Source organism: Mandrillus leucophaeus, unplaced genomic scaffold (assembly GCF_000951045.1).
Source record: "Mandrillus leucophaeus isolate KB7577 unplaced genomic scaffold, Mleu.le_1.0 Scaffold476, whole genome shotgun sequence".
NCBI lineage: Eukaryota > Metazoa > Chordata > Mammalia > Primates > Cercopithecidae > Mandrillus > Mandrillus leucophaeus.
Genome location: NW_012105098.1, coordinates 1656504 through 1674857, shown reverse-complemented (window position 1 = coordinate 1674857; position 18354 = coordinate 1656504). Strand labels below are relative to the sequence as shown.

The window sequence follows — 18354 nt, the reverse complement described above, 5'->3', positions numbered from 1 at the left end:
TTAGTAATTGATCGTACCTATGTGATGAAATCTCCATAAAAATCCACCAAAGGCGGCGTCAGAGATCTTCCGGGTTGGTGAACACATCCATGTGCTGGGGGACGACAGCACACCCCAACTCCATAGAGGGAGAAACTCCTTCACTCCTCAGGGCCCTTCCAGAACTCACCCTATGTCCTCTTCATCTGGCTAATTATTTCTCTCCTTTACAATATTATTTAATAAATCGGTAAATGTAAGTAAATGTTTCCCTGAGTTTTGTGAACCATTATAGCAAATTATCAAACCTGAGGAGGGGCTTGTGGCCACCTCCAATGTGTAGCCAGGGCAGACAGAAGTGTGGGTAGCCTGGAAATCCACTACTTGTGATTGGCATCTGAACGGGCAGTCAGTCTTGTGGGACTGAGCCCTCTGATTTGTGGGATCTAAAGCTAAATCCAAGTAGTGTCAGAATTGAATTGAAATGTAGGACACTCAGTTGGTGTCCAGAGAGTTAGAGAATTAGTTGCTGGAAAACCTCCCACATATTTGATGTCAGAAGTGTTCCATGAGAATAGAGGAAAACAAAGTCTGTTTTATTTATTTCATATTTCTTTTTTATAACCCCAGTCCTTTCTTTGGCATGAATTAGAATAACTTGTCACTTTAACCTTAGGAGAGAGCTAGGAATCCTCATCTATTTGTTCACTAACGTATTCATTCATTCATTATTCATTTATTGTGTAGGCACAATGCGAGGTGCTGAAAACACAATGGTGAGCAAATTTTACAGCGGCCCCTGCTTCCACAGAGTGTACAATGTACTGGCTATATTAACAAATACTGATTTTATTCCCAACCCGGTATTTATCTCTGTGTCTTCTGGAATGCTTAACATGATCTTTCCTTAGAGTTTTTCTTTTTGCTATAGGTTCCCTAAAAACCATACTCTGAGACAAGGACTTGAGTACAGTAGTTTATTTGGCAAGGAGTGGGAAGACGAGGGAGTGGAAAAGTGGGAGGGAAGAAAACCAGTAACAATGCGTTAATGAGCAGATTTCTGCGGTGAACAACTGGGGCTCAATCCTGCTGGACACCTTCTGAGAAACTTTACAGAATGTACTCTGCGCATCAGTCCACCAAGGGTCAGGGAAACTGTTCCTGCCTGTCACTGGTGGAGGGATGCTGGGAGCATTAACTCCCGGGCACTTCTGGTTTACCTTTCCTTGGCCAACAGTGCTCCTGCAGCCAGAGAACCTCCTCGGGGGCAAATGTCTGAGGTAGAAAAACAAAGGTGGCAAGGGGCCTGCCCATGGAAGATGCCAGTGGTCTCAGAACTGGGCTGAGGGAACATGGGTAGGGCACTAGGGTATCTACTCCAGAGGAAAGGGAGTTATCTTTGGAAAGCATATTTACATAGAGTGGGAAGGGACCGTAATGGGAGAGGAAATCAGACTGTGGAAAGTTAGTGTAGCTCAGAAAACAATCACAATCAATTGGTCAATGGTATTGATTGATCACAATCAACATTCCATTCTGAGTTGTTAATAAATCACATAGCAAAATTGATGATGTCTTTCTGGGCTTCACTGCAAGCTCTGCCTCCCAGGTTCACACCATTCTCCTGCCTCAGCCTTCTGAGTAGCTGGGACTACAGGCGCCCACCACCACGCCCGGCTAATTTTTTTTGTATTTTTAGTAGAGACGGGGTTTCACTGTGTTAGCCAGGATGGTCTTGATCTCCTGACCTCGTGATCCGCCTACCTTGGCCTCCCAAAGTGCTGGAATTACAGGTGTGAGCCACTGTGCCCAGCCTGAAACATGAATTTTTAAAAAAAGATTTTTCAGCCGGGCTCGGTGGCTCATGCCTGTAATCCCAGCACTTTGGGAGGCCGAGGCAGGTGGATCACAAGGTCAGGAGTTCGAGACCAACCTGGCTGATATGGTGAAACACTGTCTCTGCTAAGAACTACAAAAATTAGCCGGGCGTGGTGGCGGGCACCTGTAATCCCGGCAACTCAGGAGGCTAAGGCAGGAGAATCGCTTGAACCCGGGACATGGAGATTGCAGTGAGCCCAGATCACGCCACTGCACTCCAGCCTGGGCAACAGAGTGAGACTCCATCTCACAGAAAAAAAGAAAAAGAAAAAAAAGATTTTTCAAAATAAGGTTGTAGAGTTTTTTGGTCTACTTTGATATTTTTCATGGGAAAAGTGAAAAATGATAGATATTACAGTGAAAGCTATGTTTGATAATAAGATAACATGGCGGGGAGGTAGCATGGAAGAAGGCGCACTGGCTTTGGGGTGGATCCTGAGTTTGAATCCCCAGTTTCTCCAGTAACTAGCAGTGTGACCTGAGGCAAGTTACTGATTTGAGCCCGGGTGTTCTTATCTGGAAAGTGTAACAATGCTCTCTTCATCAGGTCGTTTTAGTTCTCATTCCCCAGAAGCTGACCCTGAAAAGAGAGGCTGTTCAACGCCCAGGAGTTTGAAAACTTTAAAGGATTGCCTCTGGAAATGTGTTATCAGCCCAGGACTATCCCTCACTCAAGTTCCCTCTAGTGAAATCACTATTTTTAGTTTTATGATTTTTCTTATTAATAACAAGCTATTGTTAGAATGGCATATTTATTGTTGCTATGGGTTGCTACTTTTTCTTATAAAAAGAATGTATCTTAAAGGAGGTGAGTAGTTTTTCCATATTAATTATATACAAACAAAATACTCTTGGCCAGGCATGGTGGCTCATACCTGTAATCCCAGCACTTTGGGAGGGTGAGGCTGGCAGATCACTTGAGGTCAGGAGTTTGAGACCAGCCTGGCCAACATGGCGAAATCCTGTCTCTACTAAAAATGCAAAAATTAGCCAGACGTGGTGGCACACACCTGTAATCCCAGTTATTTGGGAGACTGAGGCAGGAGAATAACTTGAACCCAGGACACAGAGGTTGCAGTGAGCTGAGATTGCGCCACCGCACTCCAGCCTGGGTGACAGAGCAAGACTCCGTCTCAAAAAAACAAAAACAAAAACAAAAAAAGCCTCTGGGAGACAGAATTCATTCTGGCAGAGTGAGGCATGATGGGAAGACAGAAATGGGAAAACTTATAGCCCCACATGGAACAGAATCTCACGTGGAATCCAAGGCTTGTCTCTTCACCCTTCTCCACCTTTTCTTTTCTTTCTTTCGTTTGTTGGTAATGATTTCTTCTAAATTAAAAAACAATTAAATCCCCTATCTGATGTCTCAGGTGGTTCGTGACTGTGGAATAGAGTGAGCAAACATTATTTTTAGGAAGCCATGACAAACTTATAGTACAGGACTTTAGCCTGGCCACAAACATCATTTCTTTGGGCTTTGGGAGACTTTTCTGTCTAACCTCCCACAGGCAGGGAGGCCTGTCTTAGTTCAGAAGCTGTAGGTGTGCACAATGTTGACAGTTTTGTGGCTTTGGAATTGTAGACTCGACCAGAAGCTGGAGAGGTAATGTGACCAGGGCCACAGCATTATTCCTGGAGCATCTGGGGCTAAGCCATTTGCTGCGTCCCAGCCCAGGGCATAGGTCTCAACTGTGAAATTGTTCAGGCTTTCTGGGTGATCAAATGGGACCCTTTGAGGCTTGGTTTGGGTTGAAGTCCAAAGGCTCAGAGTTAAGAAAGAGCCAAGCGGCCCCAATTTTATAAACTGATGTGCTGGATGTTCTGAGCTGGAACTTGCAAATGGGTGGAAGTGAGGGGCAGGACATTTGAAGGTGGAAGTAGGAGGGCAGAGGCCAAATTTTCCTGGAGTTTTCTGATTGCTGTTGCATTTCCCATTGGGGAGGGGGAGGGAGAGCTCTGCCCCTAACTTTGGTCAAAGGAGAGGGGCTATAAGAGAGCCACTGGGAGAGCCTCCTCTGTGGTCCTAGAATGTGGGGGACGGAGTGGACCAGGGTGTGACACATGCCAAATGGGGAGAGGCTGAGGCTCCTTGCCTGAGGAGAGAGTGAGACTAGAAGTAAGCCAGCAAGATAAACCCAGTTGCCCTTGGAGCTAACTGCCCTCCGCCACCAGCAGCGGCAAGAGTGTGTGTTCCTCTGGAACCAGAAAAAGAACATAGAGGAGCCGGCGCGTGGTGTATTCATTTCCTATGGCCGCTATAAAAACAATTGCCACAAAATTTGTGGCTTAAAACCACAGGCATTTATTGCCTCATAGTTCTGGAGGCCAGAAGGCCTGAGATGCTCCCTCCAGAGGCTCTAGGGTGGAATCCATCCCTTGCCTCTTCTGGTGCTGCTGGCATTCCTGGGCTGTGACCACATGACTCCTCTCTCTGCCTCCATAGTGACATTGCTTCCTCCTCTTCTGTCTGTGTCAAATCTCTCTGCCTCCCTCTTATAAGGACACCTGTGATTGCATTTAAAGCCTGCCTGGATAATCCAGGATAATCTCCCCTCTTCTGTGTGTGTCAAATCTCTCTCTGCCTCCCTCTCATGAGGACACCTGTGATTTGCATTTAAAGCTAGCCTGGATAATCCAGGATAATCTCCCCTCTCAAGATCCTTAATCACTTCTGCAGAGTCCCTTTCTGACATGGAACATTCATAGTTTCAGGGATTAGGACGTGGATGTCTTTTGAGGCCATTATTCAGCCTACTGCAGGTAGAGTCCCATCCAAGAGAGTCTGTTCATGGACCAGTGGGTGACCTCAAGGCTCAGGACACCTCACTCACGAAGCAGATGCTTTGACTGCCCAGTGATTTTCGCTGTAGCTGCAGAGGACCTTTCTGTGCAAGCCCAGACTCCTGCTAACTGTGCCTAACACTAAGGGAAGGCACGGGTTCTGCCTCAGAGACATCCCCAAAGCCTCTGAGAAGTAGCTGAGAAAGGATGAGGGGGCAGTTAATGCACCCTGGGAGCAATCCTTAAATGACAGGGAAGGGAGCCGGTGGGTAAGGGACCCAGCCTCCTGTCTTTGAGGCAGACAATTCTGGGAGGTATTCCGCAAACCTTCCAGATCCTGGTAGAATAGGACCCTCACTGCCTACAGCGGTAACTTTAAAAACGCATGTTTTTTTTTTGTTTTGTTTTTTGTTTTTTTTTTTTAATGGCTTTTCATCCTTCTCTCTCCCTCAATTCTGAGTCCTGCGATCACTTCCCAAATGAGCTACCTATACCCAAATTCTTGTTTCAGGCTGTGCTTTTTGTAGATCCCAAACAAGGATATAAGCTTCCCATCAGGGAATCCCCAAGATCGCGGCAAAAATGCTTCATGGGAGTCAACACGGTGAACTTCCATGCTCAGCGGGCACCTTGGTTGGATAACTTTTGTGCTGGCTTAGTGAAATCTTTCCTATTCCTTAAACCACCCTCTCCCTTCAACCCCCACTCCCTTCAACCATGGAGGAGGCAGAGGCAGGTAGGGTGGGAAGAGGGGAGGAAACAGGGCAGAACTGACCATGTCCCACACTCCTGTCCCCCATCACTCAGGGTTCCAGGCTGAAGCAGGCCCCGGATGCAGCCTACTTACTGCATTCAGTTCTTTCAACACACGGCATGCATTCGTCAGCCCGTTTACTCTGCTCGCATCTGCGTTTCTTTTAGAGGCGGAAACTGTTCATCAGCTAGCATCAATACTACGATCCTGCTTTTAAATATCCTCTGCTGACGGTTACACTGTTCTGAAGAAGTAATCATTTTATGGCATGTCTATAAAACGAGAAGAGGAATCTTACCTCACAGAATGGGTGGATGCAGTGAGCTAGCTCCAGGAAAGTGCCTGGCACAGAGTGGATGCCCTAATAATGGGGTCTTCTCTCTTCTACAGCACACACTGCAAGCTTCCTGTGGGCAGCTCTTAGTTCCCCGGTCTTTGGCAGAGTGCTTGGGACACTATAAGTGCTCAGGGAATTGTTTATTGAAGGAAAGGGTGTGAGGGTCAGGAAAGCAGCTCTTAATCATTGCCCCAGATGCTGCCAATGTCCTGGCCCCGTCCCCTCGGGGCTTCTCATTGCTGGCAGGCAAAGCTGCTAACTGCAAGCACCTGCATCCATTTGCCCAGGGGTTTTCCCGGTTGGCTCCACCTTCCTACATGGGGGATTGGAACTACGGAAAATTAGTGTTCCACTTAAAGCACCCCTCAACCAATGACTGTGAGCAGTTGTGAATAAATAGCCTGTCCTCATGTCCCTTGGGTGGGATAATCATGAGGTGCGTGCTCTATACCAGAGTTCCCCAGTGGGACTGAGCTCTGGTGACTCACAGTGGTACCTTTTTTTGTGACATTAGGGTCTCACTCTGTCACCCAGCCTGGAGTGCAGTGACGTGATCTCATCTCACTGTAGCCTCAACTTCCTTAACTCAAGTGATCCTCCCACCTCAGCCTCCCAAGTAGCTGGGACTACAGGCCTGCAACACCACGCTTGGCTAGTTTTTTATTTTTATTTTTTTAGAGACAAGGTCTTTCTATGTTGCCCAAGTGGGTCTCAAACTCCTGAGCTCAAGTGATCCTCCTGCCTCAGCTTCCCAAATTGCTGAGATTACAGGTGTGAGCCACCGCGCCCAGACTGGCAATTTTTTTGGTAACTCTCTGTACTGGCTTCCTTCCTGATTTATATTTCTTCAATATAACATACCAAATAAACTATTTGCATGCAAAAATCCTTGTCTCATGGTCAGCTTCTGGGGGAACCTAAATGAAGACAACCACACGGCTGAAATTTGAAATGTTTATGAGGCTTTCTTAAGGGAAGCCCTTTTCTTCCTATAGCATTGATTCTTCTTCCTGCTTGTTTCCGATTTCTGTATAATGTGTGGAAGGGGAGAAAATGATACAATCTTTTTGCAACTCTCATAAGTTCATAACTAAGGCACCCTCCTGAAACAAAAGACAAATCAATAAGGGAAAAACAAGTAAGCTTAATAACGTATGTCATGTTCATCATGGGGGAGAAGGGTAACTCTCTCTGCAAAGTAACTCTCAAAGCATTGGCTGGAAACATGAGGCTTTGAGCTTTGCTTAAACAGCATTTTAACAAAAAGCAATGAATTTTAGTGCAGTGACAAGACAAAGGAGAGAACAGTTCCAGTCTCTCAAAGGGGGAAAGCTGTGGGAAGATACTAATGAAGTAAGGTCTGCTCACAGGTTTCTCTGGTGTCTGCTAGTGCCGTCTCTAGGCTGATAAGTGGCTGTCTCCAGTAAGACAGGATTTATGTTCTGCCTTTAGGCAAACAAAGGAGAGGCAGAGAGTCTCTGTACATCTCAGTTGTCGTTAGCTCACCAATCCTCAATATTTTAGGGAGAAATATTTTGGTTTCCTTCAGTGTAAATACTTGGACTACCTCAGATTCATTCCAGGCCTGTACACATGCCAGTTCACAGCTGCTCTGTGCTGGCTGGGGCAGATATCTACTTCCCCAGTTTGCTGGGGCCAGGCCCCAAGGTGGCCTCACAGCTGTTGTAGAGATACAAGTCTTCATGTTGCTGAGGAGTCCTTGTCCTGATCTGATTTGCCTGCTATTGTGAAGACAGTGGCTGAGTATTGTTACCTTTCTCCTTGGTTCTCTTAATAGGAGTGAATCTTTTTGGAGACTCCCTCCCAGTGCATCTGCTGTGGGTCAGTGTGTGTGTGTGTTTTCTTTTGAGACAGAGTTTCTCTCGTCACCCAGGCTGGACTCAATGGCATGATCTTGGCTCACTGCAACCTCCACCTCCCTGGTTCAAGCAATTCTCCTGTCTCAGCCTCCCAAGTAGCTGGGATTTCAGGCATCTGCCACCATGCCCAGCTAATTTTTGTAGTTTTAGTAGAGATGGGGTTTTCACCATGTTGGCCAGGCTGGTCTCGAACTCCTGACCTCAGGTGATCCACCCGTCTCGGCCTCCCAAGTGCTAGAATTACAGGTGTGAGCCACCGTCCCCAGCCACGGGTCAATGTGTTCTTGTTGATAAATGATGTGGGGAACAGTACAAGACGGTGGGAGAGCCTGGAAGAACTTGGAGGAATTTTCAGGTAAAGCTCATTGAAGTTGCTGAAAATTAAACAATGTCAAAATGGCGTTCATGGTCAATTTGTGAAGGTTTATTTTTAACAGTGGGAGTTCTGGGTTTTCTAATCATTTACTCTAAGAGAGGATAAAATGCAATGTAAAATTAAAATTTGAAAATTAAAAACCATGAATTTTCTAGACCATGAGTCTCCAGTCAGTAACTACCTGACTAGCAGGATGGTTTGGAAGGGTTTTTCCCACACTTTAATACCGAGCCCAGCGCCACCCAATGCTAAACTATTAAGAGGGCAGCTTTGATATTAAAACCCAAAGCAGAGAGCTGGACACACTGGTGTGTGCCTGTAGTTCCAGCTAGTCAGGAGGCTGAGGCAGGAGAGTCACTTGAACACAGGAATTCCAGTCCAGCCTGGGCCACATAGTGAGACCCCATCTCTAAAGAAACAAAAACAAAAACAAAAACAAAAAACTGGCAAGAAGTAGATGTTCTTTGTGCATAATAAGGCTTAGGGAATACATGAGCATACGATCGACTATCATAGTGCAAGAGAAGTTCAATTTATTTATTTGATACATTCCCATCTAGAGGCTGGTCCGTAGTGAGGGCTGCTTTCTCTCTCCAGTCCAAGGATGCACAATTTCCTGTGTCCCTCTATCCAGCAGCAGAACCCTAGGGCAGAGGATGGCTGATAGCAGCCCATGCTGAAGGTCATATCCCCGCAGGAGGACCTTAGCCAGGAGTTGAGGCAGAGAAGCTGGGCTTATGGGGACTGTGGATTCAGGAAGGGAAACTGAATGAGGATGGGAGGTGGTGGAGAGGGTCTGGGGTGCGTCTCCCATCCACTGCACGTCAGGAATGAGTCTTGAGACACAGGAGTGGAGCCTGCATCTAGGGTGCCCCAGGCAGAGAGTCCCAACCATCCTGGGACTCTGCATCTCTTGGCTCATGTCACTTGAGCCAAAGCAAAGAGCTGAGCATTATTTAAGTATGTGTGTGTGTAGTGGCCAATGTGATGGGGTGTGTGTGTTTAGCTAAGTAACAGAGGAGGATATCTCTTCCACCCTTCACTTACCATCACACATCTGTATTTCTTCAGTCTGAAAGGTGGGAAGATGAAGAGGGCCAGGCACGCGTCTGACTGGGCTGTCTAAACCTTGTTTTCCAAGATAGGCAGCTCAGGCTTGGGCTGCATTTTTCTTCTGCCAATTTTTGTACTGGAATTTATGTGACCATTGGTAGATTTTTAAACAGTATCTTTATAGTAGGTTAAATACGGCTGCAAACTCTTTGCTACTCCCACTGAGAGACGGAGTGTAACACTTGACTGATGGAACGTGGTGGAAGAGATGTTCTAGAATTTCTGAGGCTTAGTCTTAGCAAACCTGTGGCTTTTGCCTGTGTCTCTGTGAACATTCTCCGTGGGAATGGTGAGCTACAGTGTAAAAGGCCCAAATGCTCTGTCCACCATGCCAAGAGGCCACATCTGGCATGTGGGTATACTGGTCAACAGTAACAGCCGAGACCAGCAAAAGTGCCAGGGATGTGAGTAAACCTGTCTTGGATTCTAGAACAGCCCATCCACTAAGTGACCAGAAGAATCCCCTGAGCACACCTTGCCCAAATTCCTGACCCACAAAATCGTGAGATAAAATGAAATGATTGTTGTTTTAAGGCACTAATTTTGGAGAAGTTTGTTAAGAAGCAAGCAATAACTGGAACCATAACATAGAGGAAAGAACATCTGTGGTGTTAGATCTGGACTCAAATCCCAGCTCCATTATTTATCAACTGTGTGATCTTTTCTAGCTTCTTCTGGCCTCAGTTTCCTCCTGTGTTAGATAGAGGTCATTCTAGCTACCTCCTAGCCTCATCATGAAGATGAAATGAGAAAACAGATGGAAAACAGAGCCTGGCTCATAGCAGCTGCTTCAAAATGTTTCTTTCCTCTCCTCTCAGCCTCACCACGCCCTCTTCTCTAGGGTTTTCTGGGATGCCCAGTGAGGGGAATGCAGCAAACTACAGCACCCCCACCACTCAAGATTTTGGAGAAAAGAATTCCAAGAGAATGTTACTGAGAAAATGACTCTGGACCCCCCTGCTCCAGAAAGACAAAATTATTTTCCTGACTTGACTTTTAAAAAATGGATTTACTTGAAGAGCTACTCCAATTTAATGAATAATTAGGGGAGGAAATTAAGGCAGTTACAAAAGAGAATTAGATTTTTTTTTCTTTTTTTTTTTTTGAGACCAAGTCTGGCTCTGTCACCAGGCTAGAGTGCAGTGGTGCAATCTCAGCTCACTGCAACCTCCACCTCCTGGGTTCAAGTGATTCTCCTGCCTCAGCCTCCAGAGTAGCTGGGATTATAGGTGCCTGCCACCATGCCCAGTTAATTTTTGTATTTTTAGTAGATACGAGTTTCACTATGTTGGCCAGGATGGTCTCAATCTCTTGACCTCGTGATCCACCCACCTCAGCCTCCCAAAGTGCTGAGATTACAGGTGTGAGCCACCACATCCGGCCAACAATTAGATTTTTAAAAAACAGATACCTTGGACCAGGTGCAGTGGCTCATGTCTATAATCCCAGCACTTTGGGAGCCCAAAGCGGGCAGATCATTGGAGGTCAGGAGTTCGAGACCACCCCAGGCAACATGGTGAAACCCTGTCTTTACTAAAAATACAAAAAAAAAAAAAAAAAAAAAATAGCTGGATGTGGTGGTGTGCACGTATAGTCCCAGTTACTTGGGAGGCTGAGGCAGGAGAATCACTTGAACTTGGGAGGTGGAGGTTGCAGTGAGCCAAGACCAGGCCTGCTGCACTCCAGCCTGGTGACAGAGTGAGACTCCATCTCAAAATAAATAAATAAATAAAAATAAAATACAAAAATTAGCTGGGTGTGATGGCGTACACTTGGGAGGCTAAAGCAGCAGAATCACTTAAACCTGGAGGCAGGGGTTGTAGTGAGCCAAGATCGTGACACTGTACTCCAGCCTGGGTGAAAGAGAAAGACCCCATCTCAAAAAAACAAAAACAAAACAAACAAAAAAACTAAATACCTTGTGGTCCATAGGCTATCCATTTTTATTTAAGGTATCAGAAGCAAGAAAATGAAGAAGGTCTCTGTGTGCCCATAGAGCGGGTGAGATTTTGCTATAACCGAGAAGCATCAGTGGTTTTCAGGCAGGAGGCTCTCTCCCTCCTTCTGTCAGTCATCTCAGAGGCGCCCAGAGGCTGCAAGGTGCCCAACCATGCACAGAGGTGGTGAGAACTGCTACCGTGGCGGCTCCAGGAGAAGAGGCCCAGAAATGGACATTTGAATGATTGAAACTCCCTAAACCACTCCTGCTTTCAAAGCTTGCTCCATGTCTCACATTGACATGGAACAATGAGCTGAAATGGGAAACATCAATTCAGGCTGCCCTCCCTCCTATATTTCAGGCAGTGCTCTACTCTACACAGCAAGTTCCCGAACAGATCTCCCTTTCTTTCCTGCCTGCAGTCATTCCCACAAGTTTACCTCTAAGGAGCTCATTTTCATCCAGACTTTGAGGCAGGGCTCACCAATGGTGCCTTCTGCACTCCCCTGTCTGTTCTCATCCGGGTCCTTAATGTGCTTACATTCCTGACACCTGTGAGATGTCATAGCATGGCTGCCCTCTCCATTACGCCCTGACCTGTGGTTTAGATGCTGCCCCTTCCTGCACATTTGTATAAATTAGGCTGCATCCCTGGGAACTGGAACTCCCTAATAAGGCAGGGACATAACCCCCAAACTCTAAAACACTTGGACCTCAGACAGGGCCTGGATTCGTTCCTGGCCAAAAAAATGACTGTGGCCAGTATGTGTGTGTGCGCTATGTTTAGAAAGCACTTTTGATGTTAGGTTTATTTAAGCTTCACGATTCTTCAGTGAGGTAGGAAATAATCCCATTTAATGGAGGAAAAGCTGAGGTTTGGAAAAGTTATGCCCAAAGTTACACAGCTACTAAGGGACAGACTTGGACTTCAAATCCAAGTTGTTTGATCCCAAACTCAGTGCATGCCCACCATTTCATCCTACCTTTTGATTATGATTGACATTAGAAATTAAATTTTCATGTCCCTAAATTGGATTTTTAAGTAAGCAAGCAAGATCTCTTCCTACCTAAGCACCTAGCGCATTAGCTGGAGAACTAACTGCAAAGCGCTGAAACCACACAGATTGTTACCAACTCAGCTGTCTCCCCATCCATTCCAATGGATTTGCCATGAGTTTTTTAAAGGATATTAAAAGTTCCCAATTATGGAACTCATTCTAGGTGCCAGGCCCTGTGCCACTCTCATTACATCCATTATCCCACTTCATCTTCATATCAGTTGTCTAACATAGGCGTTATCCTTCCCTTTTTGCACACCGGGAAACTAAGGCTCAAGAAGTCAAATATTGGCTGGGTGTGGTGGCTCATGCCTGTAATCCCAGAACTTTTGGAGGATCACTTGAGGTCATGAGTTTGAGACCAGCCTGGCCAACATGGTGAAACCCCATCTCTACTGAAAATACAAAAATTAGCCAGGCATGGTGGTGGGCGCCTATAATCCCGGCTATTCGGGAGACTTAGGCAGGAGAATCACTTGAACCCGGGAGGCAGAGGTTCCAGTAAGCTGAGATCTTGCCACTGCACTCCAGCCTGGGGGACAGAGGGAAACTGTGCCTCAAAATTGTACAAGGTCTGTTTGTACATTTGTATCTTTATCATATTCTGAGGGATCTGGATTTCTGCCTTCCCCAAACTCCGCCTTCTCTTCACCTTAGTTTGTCCGTAGGAGTCAGGAAACCCAATGTGTCCTCTTGACAGAGAAGAGGTTGTTCTAACAACATGAAAAGGGGTGGTCTTTATTCGTAACGTGGGACCAGGTCACCAAGATGACAGATGGGTAACAAGATCTTAGGTGACCAGTTCCCAGCATCCCCCAAAGGGTTTTCTCAACTAAGCAGGAAGTCTGAAGTTGTTTCTCCAGGATAGTCCCCAAGTCTTGTCCATTTTCCATCACAACCCTGAGCGGAAAACTGTAGCAGACTCTTGATTTGGATGGGAAACTGTTTATTTAGCGGGAATACCTTGGAGTGAACTGGTTACCGTTAGTAGGTTTTCCCATGATCCTCATCCTACCCACGGTGATTTCTAAGCAACAAAATCAGCCCAGCAACAATGAGGCCAATCACAAATAAGTCCCAGTGTGGTCCAACGGTGTTGTCCGGTTTCAGCCAGTTCCATCTCATTGTGAACTGCTGGCAAGAGACATTCTGTCAAAAACAATCCAAGCTTCCCACCTCCACTCAGAGCCACCTACTCTTCCCAAACCCACTGCCACCAACCCTCCTCCCACCCATTCCCTTTGCTTCCTTCAGTCTTGGAAAACACAATCTTTGCTTGCTTACAACTTCCGCAAGGGGTGTAAATAGCACCTTTAGAATAACCCCAAAGATTTAGACACTTTACATTTTTTCAAACGGTAGCTCTTTGTGGTACCCCTTGCCACCTGCCATCTGCCTACCAGTCTCGGCTATTGATGGTAAGAACTGTTTTGAAGAAGTATATATAGCACATGCCACTGTGCTTAAGGCTTTGAATGTAATGTGTGCTGGAAAAGAACATCTGCTGAATGAATTAATTGCTTATACTGTGAAGTGTCAACACATACTCAGTAGAACACATAGAATTACTCTGCATGGCAAGTGTAAGACTTTGAATTTGACTTCTCAAAGGAAAGCCAGTCCACAAGAAGCTCCCCGATGGGCCTTGTCACGTTGTCCCTAGGAGTTGCTCATTGGAGACTTTCAGAGCATTGGAGACTTTCAGAAATTCAGGACTTGTTCAAGACAAACTTACATTAAAAAACAGAATATCCCGGAGCAAATGCATAGTTTCCAGTTTCATGAGGGCAAGGAACACAGGTATGTAGGCATCTGGACTCGTTTGAGCAGCCATGTCGTACAATCTTCTGGCCAAGTGAATGTCCTAGAAGGAGAAGAATAGCCCATACCCGTCAGATTCTCTAGGAGTAAGTAAACAGACACCACTGTTCAAAATATCAAATGTAATTAAGGGTACAGGACTTAAGATAGGGAGATTATCATGGATTATCCAGGTGGACCTCAGATAATCAAGTGAACATTTAAACAGAGTTATCTCTGGGCTGGGGGTGGAAGCAAGACAGATGTGGTGGAGGGCGACTTCAGAGAGATCCTCAGCATGAGGGACTCAACTTGCCATTGTTGGAAGGGGCCACATGGAATGAGAAGGAATTTGGACAGTCAATAAGGAAACAAGAACCTTGGTCCTACAACCTCAATTAACTGAATTCCACCAAACAACTGGAATGAGCCCTGCAGTGGATTCTTCCCCAGAGCCCCCAATAAAGAACATTCTTGATTTTAGCCTCGTGAAACCCCAGACTGAAGACCCAGTCAAATCACCTGGGCTTTTGGCCTACAGAAACCATGAGATAATAAGCTTGTGTTGTTTTAAGTCCCCAAATTTGTAGTGATTTGTTACGGCAAGCATAGAAAATTAACACAGTCTCCAGAAAGCTTTCTTGGATACCCCTGTAACAGCTCCTAATTGTGATTCCAACAAATAGGGTGGAGAATAGGGCCAGGCACAGGGGTTCATGCCTATAGTCCCAGCACTTTGGGAGGCCAAGGCAGGTGGATCACTTGAGGCCATGAGTTTGAGACCAGCCTGGCCAATATAGTGAAATCCTGTCCCTACTAAAAATGCAAAAAGTAGTCAGGTGTGGTGATGCATGCCTGTAATCCCAGTTACTTGGGAGGCTGAGGCACGAGAATCGCTTGAATCCAGGAGGCAGAGGTTGCAGTGAGCCAAGATCACGCCACTGAACTCTAGCCTGGACGACAGAGTGATACTCTGTCTCAAAAGAAAAAAAAATTGTACAGTTCTCTAAAGTAAGTCAGAATATAGGTAGTTGGTGATCATCATCTAAAATTCTCATTATCTTCATAGTACTTACCATACCTAAAGTTTTAGAATTTATTTATTCATTTGTTTGTCTCCAGGTCCTCAAAAACAAGGACTTGGACTCTCTGTTCATCCCCGAATTCCCAGTCCTTAATGAAGGGCCTAGTATGCAGTAGGTCTTTGATAATACTTATAGGATGATGAAGAAACTATTTTTGGCTCTCATGTTGAAGACAGAGTCCTCAAATGACATAGTACTGTATTTTCAGGAGCTTTTTTTTTTTTCATGAATTATGCCATGGCTTTCTTTTTCATCCACTCATGCCTTGTTTTATGTGTTTGTTTTATTTTTGGTTTGCCCAAACAGAGTGACCATAGGCAAGGTGGAGTTGCTTTTAAAGGTAAAAAGTGCCCTGGGCCAGTCCCAGAATTAGATTTTGCTTGGGTGCCCATGGGCTATTTTCAAAAGGAAGGGAAGAAGAAGAGGAATTTTTCACAAACTGTGGTCATCCTAATATCTGTCTTTCTTGCTCCATTACCTAGGCTTCGATACTTGTGAATCATTGAGGCCTCTGCTAAAACTGTTTTTTTTGTTTTGTTTTGTTTTGTTTTTTGGTGGGGGATTGATGTCTTCTCTTAGCTGTGTTCTGCTTATTATAGCTTAAATATTTTCCAAAGCTTTATGGTCTGGAAAATTGATTTGTTGAAGAAAGAGGAATGTTCTTGCTTAAAATGCAGTTCAGGAGATTGGAACAAATCTTCCTGGAAACATAAAATAGATGTTGTAAAAACCCTAATTTGTGTCTCTGATTCCAACAAATTCAGTGTTCGTTTGAAAGCACCCTGCAGATGATAACAGCTGGGTCGGCCGCACATGTGAAAGACATATTGACTTGAACGGGACGGTCGGGGAAAAGCGGCCTTTGTCAATATCTCAGGCATTCATACTTATTTCTTGTTTGAGGCAGTCGATAGTTATTCATTTATTTCTTGTGGTAAAAGCATTACAATCCAGTCTCTTAGTATTTTATAGTAAAAAATAGTGAGAAGTACCATTAAAGTGGGATGAACTCACTCCTTGTCCAGGAGACCTCACAATTTGCAGTGTGTGTGGGGCTGGGGGATGAATGTGAAAGCCTTTCTTTAAAATTCCCAGAGAAGGAAATTCCTGAATGCTTCCAGCTAACTACGGCAACTCATATAAAATAAATTTTAGTACTAGACTAGAAAAGACTCCTCATTCTTTGACCCTATTTAGTAAAAAAATCTAAGTCATGCAAACAAAAAAATCTCCTCCTGATGGTGTTTTGATGATGATCACAGTTCATTAAATGAGAAGTCCACTACACACCCAGTCCACTTAGATTTAACTTTTCTGTGGTACATTTGAATTTATTTTGCTTTAAATTCAGTGATTAAAGAGATTATGTAAACCGAGCTGCAGACTCTTGTTAAAGAACATGTTTCTAACTAAAATGATATGTGGATACTGCTCAATATTTAGATGTTCAAAATAGCTTCTTTTAATTCAAAGATACAGAATTCTCCTGCAGTAAAGTAGCTGGTTTATGAAAATTTTACAACTGCCCGATGCAGGAGTTTCCAGCCCCAAATCTTTGGATGTCAAAAAAAAAATTTCTTATACTGGGACAGAGCATGTGAATGGGAAGGTCGTTTTTGAATAATTTATTCTTATTTTCTTTTTATAAATATACCATATGTTAATTAGAGGGAATTTGGAAATATAGAACTGAACAAATAAGAAAAAAAGCCACCCACAATCTCACTGCACAGAGATAACTACTGGTAATATTTTATACACATTCTTCTAGCATTTCATGTATATTCATATATACATACTTTTTAATTTAGAAATTTTTTACTCAGCATAATATTTCATCTTCTGCTTTCTTAACCTAAGAATATATTTCAAATAATATGCTGTGTCCTAATATATTCTGCTAGTCTATAATTTTTTTTTTTTGAAACAGGGTCTCGCCATGTCACCCAGTCTGGAGTATGGTAGCAGACTCTTGGGTTACTGCTGCCTCCGCCTCCGGGGCTTGAGCAATCCTCGCACCTCGGCTTCCCGAGTAGCTGGGATTACAGGGACTACAGGTGTGTGCCGCCATGCCCGGCTGATTTTTGTATTTTTTTTTTTTGTACAGACCGGGTTTCACCATGATGCCCGTCTAGCCTGGGCATCATATATAACATGGCTTCTATTTTGAAGCATTCTCGTTACTTGTAGAAATTTGTTCTGTAACTAATGGAGCTATACACACACAAAATACTGTTTTTGTCTATTTCTGGTTATTTCCCTAGGTGATAAATGTTTATTTCATGAAAAGTTATGATCATTTCTAAGAAGTGTGTTTTCTGTCCTGCCATATTTCTGAGAGGGCCATTTTAAGTATCTAATTTTAACTTATCCTTTCCAGAAAATAATTCTGGTGTTTAAAGCTTCAGCTGTAACACTCCATGGGTGGTCAGACCAGAAAAATGAGAAATAAAAATGCATTGTGCCATAATCACTTTTGTTTTTGACAGGTCTGTTTATAATTTATTTGTTAGATGTGATTTTGTTTTCTCTGCAGAATCCAAAAATACATGTTATCTAGTAGGTCTACATATATGTATTTGAAACTCTTCCCCAAAGGATAATTTCCCCCGCCTTTCTGTCTTACCTTAGGACAGCTTTCCTATCCATTGTCTTTAAACAGACCTGCTTTCTTCCATTTAAAAAGCTTGTCATGTGTTTCTCGTACTCCATGGTACAAACATACTTTTGAACAGGACCTGGCAGTCCTGATTCCCCTACCTGAGTTAGCTGTTACCTCTTTAACATACTGTGGTACTTTATTTTTAATTCTTTTCAAGTGTGTGTGTGCCTATATATGACCGCCATTTTAGGCTTAACAGTAGCTATGGACAAGTCTCTTCTGTAGTGGACCGTGAACCCTTTGAAGGCTGTCTTGTTCTTATTGTATCCCCAGAACCAAGCACAGGGCTTACTGATATAGGAAATAGTCCTTGATAAATATTCGAGTGAATAAATGAATGAATGAAAAGCAGAGTGCGATACCATGGTGGTTTAGAAGTAGATACCTTTTAAATCTGGGGGTTCTGGCTGGGCGTGGTGGCTCACGCCTGTAATCCCAGCACTTTGGGAGGTTGAGGCGGGCGGATCACGAGGTCAGGAGATCGAGACTATCCTAACATGGTGAAACCCCGTCTCTACTAAAAAAAAATACAAAAAAGTTAGTCGGGCGTGGTGGTGGGTGCCTGTAGTCCCAGCTACTCGGGAGGCTGAGGCAGGAGAAAGGCATGAATACGGGAGCCGGAGTTTGCAGTGAGCCGGGATCGTGCCACTGCACTCCAGCCTGGATCACAGAGCGACATTCCATCTCAAAAAAAAAAAAAAAAAAAAAA

The 18354-nt window shown here is 44.5% G+C and overlaps 1 protein-coding gene across 1 annotated transcript in view; it reads right to left on the bottom strand.

Moving 5' to 3' along the window:
• Window positions 1–13027: 13027 nt before the first annotated feature.
• SEL1L2 (sel-1 suppressor of lin-12-like 2 (C. elegans)) overlaps window positions 13028–18354 on the bottom strand; it is a 92577-nt gene continuing 87250 nt past the window's right edge. The window contains 2 exon segments of the mRNA XM_011995210.1: window positions 13028–13229; window positions 13834–13962. Of these exon segments, the coding sequence (XP_011850600.1) occupies window positions 13110–13229; window positions 13834–13962 (249 nt within the window). The 3' untranslated portion in view covers window positions 13028–13109.